This window comes from Cyclopterus lumpus, chromosome 23 (genome assembly GCF_009769545.1).
Source record: "Cyclopterus lumpus isolate fCycLum1 chromosome 23, fCycLum1.pri, whole genome shotgun sequence".
Lineage (NCBI taxonomy): Eukaryota > Metazoa > Chordata > Actinopteri > Perciformes > Cyclopteridae > Cyclopterus > Cyclopterus lumpus.
In genome coordinates, this window is record NC_046988.1 from 7,317,424 (window position 1) to 7,332,132 (window position 14,709).

The following is a 14,709-nucleotide window of genomic DNA, read 5'->3' on the forward strand; positions in this document are numbered from 1 at the left end:
GCTCTTTCTTTCTGCCAACCCGGTTAAAAAAAAAACTACTTTAGTTTATACTTTCAGGATAAAAAGGTGTCAACCCCATTTAACAAAAGCACTCATGACAACTAAATGAATAAAAGCCACAGACTAAAGAAGCGAGCGGTCTGTCACAACAGTGACACCGAGGATAAAGACCATCAAACGGTGGGAAGGCTCTTAAATTGGAGACCTAAAACAACACCGCACACAGGTGGCAAAGCAGACTCACAAATACACACGTGGAAAAAGTACTGAATAACACACGAATGCCATCCTGACCCTGGAATGTGACTGGCAGGAGAAGAAGAGAGCAAAGCTCTTTTATTTAGCCCAATTAAAAAAGGCAAAAAGCCCAAACAAAAGGAGTGTTTTATTGCACTCCCCACTATCAGCAGAAAGGCTCATTAGCCACAGCAGCATAATTAGCAAGATGCTGCACTGCTCGTTAAGGAGGGGCCCAAGCCGTAAACAAACCCTGCTGAACTCCAAACGCCCACGGTCTCTCTCTCTGTAATGATCTGCCACCGCTGTTCCCTCCCTGTGAGAAAACCAGGCACACAGGCAGTAAGGCTCTGGCGCACGCGCACGCGCACACACACACACACACACACACACACACACACACACACACACACACACACACACACACACACACACACACACACACACACACACACACACACACACACACACACACACACACACACACACACACACACACACACACACACACACACACACACACACACACACACACACACACACACACACACACACTTTCTTCCTTGACAACTGCATGGACACATACACATACACAGACACAGACGTGCGTGTGCATGAGAAACATGCATTTTTTACAATATTGCAGACAGAGTGCCCTACAATACCAAACATTCTGACTATCTGACAACTGAAACGTAGAAAATCTTGCCAACTGTCAGGATCTTTACTTCGGCACTGCTGTAATCTTCAACCTGCCGTGAGCGTGTGTTGAAGGAGAAAGGCTGCCAACATGAGCTAGATGAGCCTGTGGTTAAATGTGGAGCAGTCAATGAGGGAGTCAATATCAGTTAATGTGTGGTTCAGTTTCTAGTTCAGAGATGAAGTTGAACAGTTTTAGTTTGGACTGTTTGGATAGTTTTCTTGAAATCTAGATGAATTCTGGTGAACAGATGAATTCTGTTCACCTCTGTTGTATTGGGGGTGACAGCACATAGAGGTGGAACCCATCAGCACAGGAAAAAACAAAATCTACTTTGAAAAATACCAGTAGAAATAAGGGAGGAAATATAACTTGTTCACTCGGTTTGAGTGAACTGACGATTTCCAAGGGGAAAAATTGAAAAATTATTCTCACGTGGGTACATACACCGCTTGCAGCCTTCAGAAAGACATCTCTAAAATAAGCACAAGCACAATAAAGCCGAGCTGTATCCCTCGGCTGCTGGTGTGACCACGCGGTGACACAGTCACGGCGTGTGACACGAGTGAATTTGAGCCAACACCGACTTCTCAGCTATTGTAATAAGAAACTTGCTTTCTTAAGAAAATGTTCCTGGGAAACAGCGAATGGTAGATCCAAGAGTGTGTGTGTGCGCGCCAGTGTCTGTGTCTAGTTATATAACCACCAGTTAGCAACAGCTGCAAACTCAAAGATCAAGCCCTATTTCAGCTGCAATTATGATCTTGTGAGGTAGGGGCGGGCCTAATGATGTGAGAGCAAAAGAGAGAGGTTGAAAAAGTGTGTGTATGTGTATGTGTGTGTGTGTGTGTGTGTCTGCCCCTGGACGTATTGAGATCACAGACTACTGCAAGGTGAGCGTACTCAAGAGAGCCCTCCTCCATTGAACAGGGGTACAAAGGGAAAATGGTGCCAAAGTGTTGTTTTGTTTAGCCTCTCTAAAAGCACATACATACGTGTGTGTGCATGAGTGTGTGTGTGTACTTGTGTCACTAATAGGTAAAAGCTGTTTACCGTCTGTCATTTACACCTGTGCAATCAATGTCCAATCCCAAAATGCCATGTGATGCTGTTTATTGAGTCTCTTGATTGAAATGTTGTAAGCTTGTGTTGTTGTATTGAAGAGCCTTGTACTGCACAGCTTATTATTAATTCCCCCTCGTGTTAAGGATATTGGTGTCTTGAGAATGTATATGATGCAGGTTCCTCACCTGCAGGAGGGGTCTCTGGACGCCGAGAACCTTCATGGTATCAGCGTTGGCAAGGATCTTCAAAGGGTCAGCTGCCTTGCTCACTGCCTCAATTTCCTTGTTGATCTCTGTTCGCACCTAATGGTTCAGAGACAATATTATTTTACATTTTCCAAAAGTGACAACATTCTCCCCGTCAAAAAAGTATCTGTAATTCAAAAGCAGTTTCTAATATTTGATGGAAAACAATTCTCAGCTCCAAATGGCCATCTGAAAAACACATTGTTTAAGCCAATTCATTATGATAAAAATTGAGGGAGCATAAAGTAAAAGTTTACATTTGTTCGACTAAAGCAGCTCTAACACCAAATAAACAACACATGAAGAGATGCAGGGGTGTTTTATTATATATTCAGATGTATATCACAAACACACACACACTTGATCAATTGACTTTAAACAGCTACAGCAATCTAATATAGTACAACAAGTTCCAGCGATTAAGTAAGAAGAACAGATTGTGACTTTCAAAAACCAACTATAAAAATATGTTTTGAACATAAAGTGAGCACCAGTCTGTTATTTCGTGTTAACAGCGCCAAACAGCTGATTTTGTTATTTCCAAAAAAGCTATTTTCTTGGAAATCTCCGGTGTGAATCGAAAGCATTGCTTTAACTGCTGACATGCCACTCAATCAGACAATAAGGCAGCAATGTGTCACTAACCTGGTTGAGGAAGAGGTCGTTGATGTAGTAAGTTAGGAAGGCTCGGAGTTGGCACTGCTTGGCCTGACCCGGTCCCATGTTCATCTCTATCTCCTGAATGAACCTGAGGTGTCAACACAAACAGATATTTAGAATACACCAACATCATAACCACCTGTGAGCGGAGGAGGCTAATCCACCAGTGTCATGTCATCACAGGAGCAATGAGACAGGCCTGTGACCAGCCACACAGTAAACTTGCATCGACGGGTCCAACGGCGTCTGGAAGGGTTAGATCTGCCGTGGAAACTCATTTTGGGAAGCTTTGTATGTCTTTGAGTTATTGTAAAAGAGCTGCAGAGGAGCTGCTTGGATGCTATTAGCACAAGATTTCTGTTGTACCGTCTCCCCAATGCGAGTGTGTGCAGCAGCAGTGACAGTGGGCAGCTTCTCTGCAAAGTAATGTGTAAAGTCAACTATATAATTGCAGATAGCAGGGCTATTTACAGCATTAGTGATGTAGAACAGGCTGGCTCTCTTAATTCGGGCAGAAAGCTGCTGGTTGGTCAGATAGTAATGTATGGGTTGGGTAGAGGCACACTCACACCTCGTTTGTCAGAGAATCATTGGTCACTGACCTCGTATCACACACACACACACACACACACACACACACACACCACAGGGCAAACCATGCAACAGCGAGTGCCTTCTCAAGCGTTTAGCACATATAAAAGCACAAATAAATCAAACTCCTCACAGAATAATTCTTTGACCTACAAGTGCTGCAATATATATGGCCTAAACGTATAGACGAGAACGACGGAGAGAGGGAAGGGAAAAAGGAAAAGGGGTTTACGTGAGAAAATCGGAAAAAAACTGAGGACGTAAACCGACAATAATACAGAAGCTGCAAAAGATGACTCTGTGGTGATTTCGTTGTTAAAACAAAAAAAAGCAGAAGGACGGCTCCATTGCTTGGAAACAGTGTGTGTGCAGTTGGAGTCAGAACCAGGAGTCAGCATTGCAGACAACCAGGGACACACAACCTTTGTAGGAAGTACAGACCAGTGGAGGTGGATGATTGATTGGCTAAAGGTAAGCTTGCATGTACATACAAACATGTGCAGGCACAGGCCCACATCAAAAACACCACTCAGCATCTGGACCCAATTAGTCAGCAAGAGCTGGTGCAAGTGTGTGTGTGTGTGTGTGTGTGTGTGTGTGTGTGTGTGTGAGCGAATGCGTGTGTGTTTATATGAGAAACAGAGTGTGTGTGCATCCTTGTGTGTCAGAGTGAGCGAGAGAGACAGAATGAGCGAGGAACCTAAACCTATTCGAAATCCTTCATTGATTCCCACTGAAACTCCACCACAACAGAACGTTAAGTAGGAGAAACTCTTATTAAAACCGTCACGCTTGCAAAAACAATGGGGCCCCGATATAAAGCTTCTCTGTGTAAATATATACGGAGCACAACTTAAACTCTCCTCCTTTTTACAAGTTTTTTTTTTTTTCTGCTGACAACTTCATTTCCAAAAATGTATCGGAGGACAAACGTTGCCAGTTTAAACGTGCATCGTGTTGTTCTGAGTTCTGTTGATCCGGCTGTCATTATTGTCTTTGTTTTCGATACAAGTGTCAAGATGACGGATTCTTCAAGTTAGCATGTGAGCACAGATGGATTTTTGTAGGCATGGGTGATAACGTTTGAGTAATGTAGCAGGGTACGAGGCAGTAAAACGGCTTTGTCTATCCAGACCGCCATCTGGAGCCGGGCCGCGGGCCCCTTCACGGGGATACCGAGCCCATGGGTGTTTAGCCGAGGTAACTGGGCTAAGAGGACTGTTGGGGCCGGCAACGGCTAGCGTACCCAAAGCGCACGCTGTCAGTGAATTAACATTTTTAAGGAGTACATGGTTTGTGAGCAGGGCAACACGCATCAAACAGAAGGTTTCCTGAGAGGATTCCGAAGAATTGTTTGGAATATAGAGTCGTACGGCTGGTTAAAATGCAAATGTGTAAATAACACGGGGCAGCAGAGCTCAAAGATTTCCAAATGGATCCTGAAAGAACGTCTCTCCCGGCTCATTATCATTACAACCACAGCTTCCAAATGCTCCTCGCTGATGGCGTGACATACTGCATAGTGAATAAAAGCTTCTGGTGGTGATGACGGCGGCGATAACAAATGACACCAAACAAGTTAACACACACACACACACACACACACACACACACACACACACACACACACACACACACACACACAGAAGCCATCAGCTTGTCTCAACTCAAAATTAATCACAAACCACCAAAGGCTGTACAAGGCCATTTGCAGAAAGTCGTATATTATTATAAGTTTTAAAAGGCAGGCAACGCCCTCCAAGACACACACACACACACACACATATTTCCAACTTATTATTCTAGTGGAATAAATATGACGGCACAGTTGTATAGTTAAAGGCCTTACTCACATCACAGGCGCACCATAGTACAGAACAGCCGACTCAACAGTACCGGTAGTCTAAACCACAAATGGCATGCAGGCCTTCAGTTACGTCAACAAACGCAACAGGAGCTTTCAATTCTCTCGAAAACCAGGAGAACTCAGTAACGGTGTTCGCTTCATCTTGTGCAGCCGTTATAATTGGACCCGATTAATAATGCCAGTGGCATTGCCAGGTGATAACAAAACACACCAGTCCACCATATGGCAGCTGTACGCAGCAGAAGTGTGGGCCAAGTCGCAAAGGAGGAGATGCAGCGGTAGCGCTGCGGAGACACAGCGGCAACGTCACAGTGTGGAGTCGCCCCTGTGTGTGAAATCGTAATAACCTTAAATAATCTGCTTATCTACCCTCAGACACATACACACACATATTTCCAACTGGCCTAAAAATACTGTGGCAGACATTTACACAGACTGCCGTGCAGCAAAGATAGGCGTAGAATACAGGAAGGGAATTCCAATTATATCATTAAAAAAGGACAAGAAGACCAAGACGGCGTTTGAGAAGCTGGTGCTAATTGATTCACTAATTACAATATGAGTGCTACTGACGAAAGTAACACAAAAATAACATAAATAATGTGTTACTAATCAAACTAAGATACTGAAGCAGAGCAGATCTTTTTGACAATATAGAGCTTTTGTTACTGGCTAAAATAATGGCTAGTTGACGCTCTACATTTGATCCAGTAATCCTTCTGATTCTATGCAGTGTCTAGTGACAGAGTGCCATTCCTCCTGTTGCTCAGGTAAGGTTATGGAAATTCACAGAAGATTCTTATTTCTTGACAAAAGGCACAACAAGTGCATTGGTGACACAAAAAACGTAGAATGAATTTGACCTGGTGTTTCACCCATCCATCCACCCCCGACCGCCTCCAAACATGGACTTTCATCAAACTTATTTGTGAATGCAAATGCAAATGTAATTCGGTAGATAATACGTTCCCCAACAGTAAATGACATGCAGTTTTGCTGTATGGGAAAGTCATTTTTAACCACATGAGTGGTTGATAGATACTCAGATTCAGAGGGAGTTGGCCCTAATATCTCCGTGCTCCTCTCAGAGTGCTTCGCCTGGATGCAACATGGCCGCACCAGTCACACTCCAAACCCAGTTTCTTAGCAGCAACTGCTGTTGATTGCACTTGACAGCATGCAATTATCTGTCATTAGGAAACAGATGTCAGAGCCGAGGGTCTGGAGCTGGATAATTGTAGATGCCATGCCCTATGTGTATGTATGTGCCTCAAGAAATAACATTCTTTAATGGCATAATGTATTAATACCAACAGGGATTTGGCTAATGAGTGAACCCACTGCATCCCCATGGCTCTCTGATAAATCAGAGAAAGCAAAGGTTTGATTTTTTTTTTAAAAAAGAGACAAAGATGTTTTATAGCAGCAGCTATGAATTCATTTCCCACTGGAAACTAAACCTAGAGTAACAAATGCTTCTTTAAATGGAAAGGGTTGGGGTCCCATCATCCATCTCTATCTGCAGCAGCGGCGTAATGATGCCGAAAGAGAAATGGGATAAAGACAAAGATTTAAGAAAGACAGCAGAATAAGTGTGTGCTAAGATCGATTAGAGACTCAGCATTTTTAAATCTCCCAGAAGTCCCCCCAGGCACGAACCCATCAGCTATGGTGAATTCTGATTCCGCCGCACAGAGGAAGGCTTGTGCTGTAAAGACCCGTCACACGCCAAGGACAGGACACACTGAAGCCCTGCCAACGGAGAGGGGGGGAGGGAGGGAGCGCAGACGTGTGTGTGTGTGTGTACCTGTGTCCGCGACACATGCTATCTGTCTGCCTTTGTCTGTCTCACACACACACACACACACGCGCACACGCACACACGCACTAAAATGTACGGCCAGATGCAAATACATTACATACATTTTCAGTGACACTTGAAAGCACTTATCTTAATACCATTCTTCTTACCCGCAGCAACCGGTCGCTTCATGAAGATTTGAAAGTCATAAAAGGATTTTAATGGACGGGGTCACTTTATGGGTTTTATGGCACTGCCAACATTAGCTTTCATTTCCTCGTATCAGCCAATAAATGCGAGAATGGCAGCTTTTAATTGTTATCCAACTGCACATTCATTGTTGGTTCTTTGAGAATATAAGACACTCTTATTTCTACAGTGTAAGGCACACAGTAGAACTATAAAGACCTACTCAAGGGCTAGGACAGAGCTGTAGCACTGCATTAAATAATAAGACAAACATTCAAATTCACATTTTATATGGCTTAATCGAGAACACCTGCATTTACCACCACCACCACTGGATGGCACTGTGTCACTCTTTCATCACCAGCTCAGGCAGACCAGTTGACTGAAGTCACCTTTTCTTTTTTTTTTATAAATCACAAATGGTTTTGAGAAATAATTAAGATTCCAGTTGGTGTGTACCATCTGAAGCCTGTTCAGGATTTGTTGCACTGTGTGTGTGTGTGTGTGTGTGTGTGTGTGTGTGTTTGACAGAACAAAAAAGACAAAAAGAGAAGGAAAAAGATGGGCGAGTTTATTGTTGTTTTTTTAAATGTGACAATACTGTGGGTAATTACGTGTTTTCATGAGTGCCTGGTGAAATGCATATGGTCTTCCCACACACTGCCCACGCCTCCACCAGACTCCCTGCTGTTTCTATCCCGCTCCTGCCCCTGATGCTGCATCACACTCGCTGAAGGCTTTCGGTGTATTTGCACATGTGTGTGTGTGTGTGTGTGTCTGCAGGGGTGTGGGGGGGGCTTGAGCGTGTGTTTGTTTGATAGAACAAAAGAAGCGAAAGAGAGTAGTGCCATCGGAAGGTGCATAGATGCATTATGTAAATGATGTGCATGTCCACATGCTTACAGCAGCAGGTATAAATGGGCTTCATAATCAGGACCTTTCCTTGGGAGAGCAAAGCTAATGGGCTATAAAACAGGGATCCATGCTCCTGTAACTTAAGCTTTCCCGCCACACAGAGATCAGCTATTCAATTGAATGAAAAATGTATTTTTTTTAGCTTCCCAAAATATTTTTATGCGAAGCTCTCCTACGAGACAAAACATGCCTACAGAGGTCCATTTGGTAAAAACTTTGTGCGAGATAACGACAACAGGTTGACTCCCATGATGGTTGAATTTCATTTAGCTGCCTGTTTCAGGGTCCTGCTATAGTGCACTGTGGCTCCCGGTCACACAACGTGTCCCGGCTCACTGGGAACCATGTTATTGTTATTAAAGACACAAGTGCTACTGTGTTGAAGTCAAAATGTCCGCTGTGAAAAAAAAGCCGATCGTAACCAAATTACAACCAGAGTTGTATATGGATATCAAGCTTACAGCTGTAAATCTGATCCTGCCGACAGTGATATCAAGGAGGCTGTAACCCTCAAGTAACCTAATGCGACACAGAGATCTGTATATTTGCCACATATGTTCATTCTGTGTGCGCATCCACACGTGTATTGCTTGCATGTACATTTTGTGTGGGTGTGGGTGTATCACAGTGTGGTGCAGACCAATTAAAACGGGGGAGATTGATGACCAGGGGCTCTGAGTAGCAGCAGCAGCAGTAGCGGTAGCAGACAGCTGCTTCCTGCAGACAACAGGAAATGAGATGGCCTTGTTTAGCTGACGCTGCCAACACCAACACCAGTGAGCCTCAAAGACAAATCACCCCCTTACCGCTGCTAGCGGCCTACTCCTCCGTCTTCCTACAGCGTGCTCCCCCAGCCTCCATCTCTTTATCTCCCTCTAATTCTAGCCAACACTATCTCTCTCATTAGTCTTTTCTCTCGGAGTAATGTAGTGAAGGTATATTAATACAGTAAAGAAAGGAAGTACATATGCCACCTGTATTACTGGACCCTGCCACATGAAGCCTTTAGACGTCACTTGTTTGGTGTTTAATCCTGGAATGCCCACCATACATTTTTTGGAAGCATTTGTGTCAACTTAAGTAGTACTGTAATGTACAGTAAAGAGAATCAATCATGCGGTCAGCTCTGTATTGTTGAAGCAAAGCATTATTATGAGAGGGAGGTCCAGTTAACTTGCTCAATGATACCAGCATGCGAATGATGGTCGACTGCTGAATAACTGCATCCTTATGTTTGAATTATTACATTCAGTTGTGTGTAATAAAGGTCTGTCTAGCACTCCAAAAAGCCTCCCCCCTCCACTAAAACTTGGTTTCAAAGACACACACCTTCCCTGGCGCGTTGCCTATGGCAAGGAAATGATAGCCACAGGGGCCCAAACGTGTCCACTGCTCCGCATTCTCATTCACGACAGCTTTCAAGACTTCAATGGACCAGATCTTTTATATTTCTGAAGGTTTGTCACTGAAGTATGAATTTTATATAATGGACCGTCTCCACTGAATGGTGAATACTAAGATGGACTCACAGCTTTACTAATGGGTCTTTAATTTGGGGGTGAGAGGATCAGTTACTATGATACAAAAGAATAGTAGCATCAAAGAGTGCAGACAACTTCTAATTTGTGTTGCTGTTCAATTTGAACTTTTAGATCAATCTTCTGCTCTTCATTAATAGTACAAAAAAGAAACAAAAGAAAACCTAGTAGTTGGTAATACTGTATATTAAACTATGAAGCACCAAGCAGTCGTATAAATGCTTGTTATTGCAATTTGAAATTAAGTTTTGCATTGGAACATAAAGCACATTTACCATTCCCTTTTAATAGCAGCTAACTATTGCAATTGTATTTCTTCTTGTATTTTTCTTCGTTTACGATCTCGTCAATGAAGAAGAGCTGTGGGAGTTTCAACTCTCTCACATGCATCGCTGACCCATTACGACCGCACAGTGGCAAAGATGCCTTAATGTCACAACGGGAGGCAACCAGGCCTGATGTGCTCGCTTCAATGTCCGACAATACGGACAGAGAGGCAGGTGACGGCACAGTTCATGGCTGGTCCCGTGGTGTGCATGTATGGCGCCTTCAAACGCCTATTTTCTTAATGACAGGCCCCCCAATTGAGACACACAAACACACAGCAACACAAAGAAACACACACACACACACACACACACACACACACACACTATTCTCTAGTCAGATAAGCAGGTGCAGACAAATACTGTATCTGGTCTGATTGTACTCTGCTCAATGCTTAAGTATTTAAGTGTTCATCTCCTCCTCATAAAACAAGTCTGATTAATAAGCCGAGCATTAAGTGGCCTCCCACAGGTGACATTTACAAAAACAGTGGGAAGGGTACTACTTTATTAAAGTAAGTCAGTAATTAAAAACAAAGCTGACGGAATAGAACACCAGAACTAACATGCATAACATCAAATGAGTATTATTCTAATCTAAACGGTCCACGGCTTATTTTAGGGTGCGTTCACTTGGCCGCTGAGTCTAGTCCAAGAGAGCTTTGCCTAAATATCCATAGCCAGGTCACAAACTCTGGTCTGGGCCCCATAACACAGACCTGCCTACTCTAGATGAGTGTTTCACAAACTTATTTTCAGGGGAACCACTTATTGAAAAAAAAAAAAAAAAAAAACTTGGGAGTATTTTTGCCCGGAAGAAAATGTTATTGATTTTAAACCTTGTAACTAAAGCTGCCAGATAAATAGCACTGGAGTAAAAAAAAGTACAATATTTGCCTCAGAGGTGTGATAACGTAGAAGTATTCTGGCATACGATGAAAATACTCAAGTGAATGTGTTAAAGGGTCATTTCTCTCTCCCAGTCATTTCTGCAAAAGCCGAAGAACTTTGGGTCAAAAGGAAAAAGAAAAAAATTAAACCTAATTAAAGCTGGTATTGGATTTAATAGCGTCAACACAGAGCCTGAGATAAAGCATTGTATATGCCAACACAAAGCTCCTGCAAGTGTTTCTGGGCCAGTGATGCACTGGTTTGTATTTTATGCCTTTGGAAAAGTCACCAAACAACTTTTTAAAGTAGTGAATTAGAGCAGTAGGATGAGGACCTTATAAGGCAAGGGAGTCAAAATGATTAAATGAGTGTCGGGGCCATCTTGTTCTGACCTCGTAAACACTGACGCACCCACACACATTATGTTCCTTTCTAATCAGAGTTGATGGTTATGATATAGTCTTTTCGAGCCACCGAAGGACACTCATGGTTCAGTGAATGACTCAGCGAGACTGAAATGGCAACTATCCCTGGGAGAGTCGAGTGCGATGGCACTTTTCAATTCGCCTGAAAACTACTGAGAAAAACACTTAACCTGCACACAACATACAAAGGGGCCGGCGGAGAAGATGGACACGAGGAGTCTATTTTGGCCCAAAGGTGAGAGTGAATGGAAAGTTGCCCTGAAGAAAGCAGGCACGCGAGGTCAAACGGATTGGTGTGAGGAAATGGCATTAGTTTTGATATATTCTCAAAGATGTAATGGCTGCGGGCGAAGGGCTGGCATTCTGCAGAGTTATAAAGCGTATATGAAAAACAATTTTACACTAACAACAAAAACTAGCTTCATCTTATATCCAGGTATGTGTGTTATGCACTGCATTGCCTTCATACCTCCCGGCCAGATGGTACCAGCGCAGAGCGCTCGCACTGCATCGTATCACAGACGTCTAAAGGTTGATGCATTCCTCCGAACAGGTTGCTTCGGTGAGCAGTTTCTCCTCTGATTAAAAATCACTTTATATTTATCACCTCGTCTCCTTACTGTGTGCCCTTATCTCCTCCTCTCTATCTCGCACCCTTCATTTCACTCCTTTTTCTCTCCCCTGCTGTCATCTCTGGTCCCTTATCCAACGCAACGCTTCAGACTCTTCCCTCTCACCCTCTTTCCCCTAATTCACCTGCCTCTCTCCATTTTTACCACTCCATTGGTGTTATCTCTCCACGGCACCGTTTCAATACATTCCCTCCCCTCCTTGTCGTACCTTCCACTCCATCCCTCTTCCCTCCCTTTCTCTTTCTTGGCCTTCCATTCCATTTAGACTTTTATGTTAGCGTAGGACTTTCCATCCTGTGGCGTCCAGGTAGCAAATTGAAATGGTTCTGGGGCGCCATTGAAGCCTGATTGAATTTAAAAAAGAGAAAGTGCCATAAAGAGAACTAGTGGTGAGATTTCTGTAATACACTGAAGGGCTCCCCAAGCTATGACAGTGGGGGAGTTGAGGATGGGTGGAAAGGAGAGAGGTGAAAACAAAAAAAAAGGGTGGAAGGAGGACGAAGGACGAAGTGAAGGTGGAAGAAAACAGTGACAGAAAAAAAAAGAAGATAAAAGATTAAGAAAAAAGTGAGAACAAGAGGTGAAGGAGAGAAAAAAAAAAGAAAAAGGGGAGGGGGCGAGATTGGGATGGCGGAGTGATTGAAATTGTGTAAAACTCTTCATCGGCATGAAAGCCAGCCTATTACCCATCGAGCACGAGCAGATGGACAGCAACACAAAACCCCTCACAAGCGTACACCCTTGATAGTGACACCTCACAGAAATGCCTCAATCACAGTTTGCATGGCCTGGAGGGAGCGAGGTGACAGGTCTCATATTGGGGACGGCCGACAAAATGCAATTCCAGGAAGTCAGCTCTAGGGCGGTGTGTCTGTCATACCTACAGCTCTGATAATACTCCCACACATCACATTGCACTGCCGAAATAGCCACCTCTAGGCATACAGGGCGTGCACAAAATGAAGGTGGCTGCACACAGTACGCACAAGTACCTGCGCGCACGCACACACCTTTCTGTATACATTACTGCCAGGGGAAATATGATGTTAGGGGTTAAATTATTCATTGATCCTTTCAATGCCTGTCCGAGCCGGCTTGTTGTTGCGTGTCATGTCTTGGTCTCAGTGCGAGTGTGTGTGTCCACTTGAAAGGGCTCTCGAGGGAGAGAGACAACCTTGAGCGGGCGCTGACCTTTAACTTTGTGTGTTTCACTTTCGGGTGACAGGTGTGTGTGTGGGCGATGTGTTTTCATGTACATGGCCATATGGGTAAATGGAGAATCTGTCCATAAAATACTTCCAGGCATCATGATGACCAAAGGGAGGTCAGGAGAGGGGTGGAGTGGAGAAGGGTGGAGGGAGAGGAGGAGAGCTTCCGATCCAAACAAATTCTCAGAACCACTGAGTGATTTGTGAAGAGTATAGATCGTAGAGGCAATACAAGACAATTAACTGTAATTGACATAAATGAGCAATGATATGTCAGTAGGGAATGTTCTTTATTATTTATTAAAGCACATTTAATTTAACTTATAATTACACAATTAATAACGGAATAGATATTAAGCTCCGTTCCAAACTGAATGTCACACAAATTTGAGAAAATCTGAACAAAAGTTACAACATGGTTTGGGTACCGATATCGATACCTGGAACTCTGTGCCAGTACCTAACGGTGTCTATTTTCAGTACTTTACTCTCTCTGTAATAACAAAGATGTCATTTCAGATTTCATGATTAAGTCCAAACTTCTCAATGTTAACGTTGTCATTCATTTGAAACAGTTTGATATTTATTTTGAACCCCCTCCCCAGCTCCATTTCGCTCGACAAATATTGCAGCGAGAGAGATCTGCTGCGAGGTTTTTAAAGTGTATTCACACTCGGGACGGCCCCCGGGCTCACTTACCGGAACGTACTCTCGCTGGCTCTTTCTCTCAATACTCTAAGTTGAGCTCTCTCAGCTACCAACACTTGGCCCATGGCTTCGTTCTGTGTCGGCCGAAGGTATCAGAGATGTTAATATATACTATAGTATCTCTGAGTATTTCCCACTGAAAACCGCAATTTGTGACACCCGATTTGTTGCTTCTCCACAGAAGAATCTACACTACCGAGGTGGTTGCGACATGACTCCAGGGAAAGCGCAGGGCATACTATCCCCCCCCCCCCCCCCCCCATGGCGCTTCAAAAAGCATGTCAGTGTCATTCTGCATGTATGCCTTCATTTTGATCAGTTCCCATGAGACACACCGTGTTGCCTGCAGTCTGCAGCACATTTGAGAACAATCAAAGAGCTTCCGCTGGCTAATGACTGGTTTCTGAAAGGTCAGCTGAAAATGTGGGGCTTTGTTTCAGCAGCACATGCAGAGAGAGAAAGGAAATGTTTATCCGGCCAAAACATGTTGCTGGAGAAGTTGCTGTCAGTATTTAAGATCACACGTCCAATAATAATACCTCCAAAGATGCAGATGGTTTTGTTCCTGCAAAACAAGAATGTGAATGTGGAGAGACATTTTTTCGTTTAACATTTACATGACATTTTCCCGATTATTTCTTCAGAGTTACATCCATTATCAAACGAGCAGCTGTAATCTAAGGTTTCAGAAAATTACAGGACTATTTCATC

General features: G+C 43.6%; 1 protein-coding gene across 1 annotated transcript in view; it reads right to left on the reverse strand.

Annotated features, from left to right (window-relative positions):
* The window catches only part of exoc4 (exocyst complex component 4), a 100,549-nt gene that overhangs the window by 35,932 nt on the left and 49,908 nt on the right, over nt 1-14,709 (reverse strand). Inside the window, exons 12-13 of the mRNA XM_034525984.1 lie at nt 2,893-2,995; nt 2,188-2,304 (exon numbers count right to left, since the gene is read on the reverse strand). Of these exons, the coding sequence (XP_034381875.1) occupies nt 2,188-2,304; nt 2,893-2,995 (220 nt within the window). The remainder of the gene's footprint in view (nt 1-2,187; nt 2,305-2,892; nt 2,996-14,709) is intronic.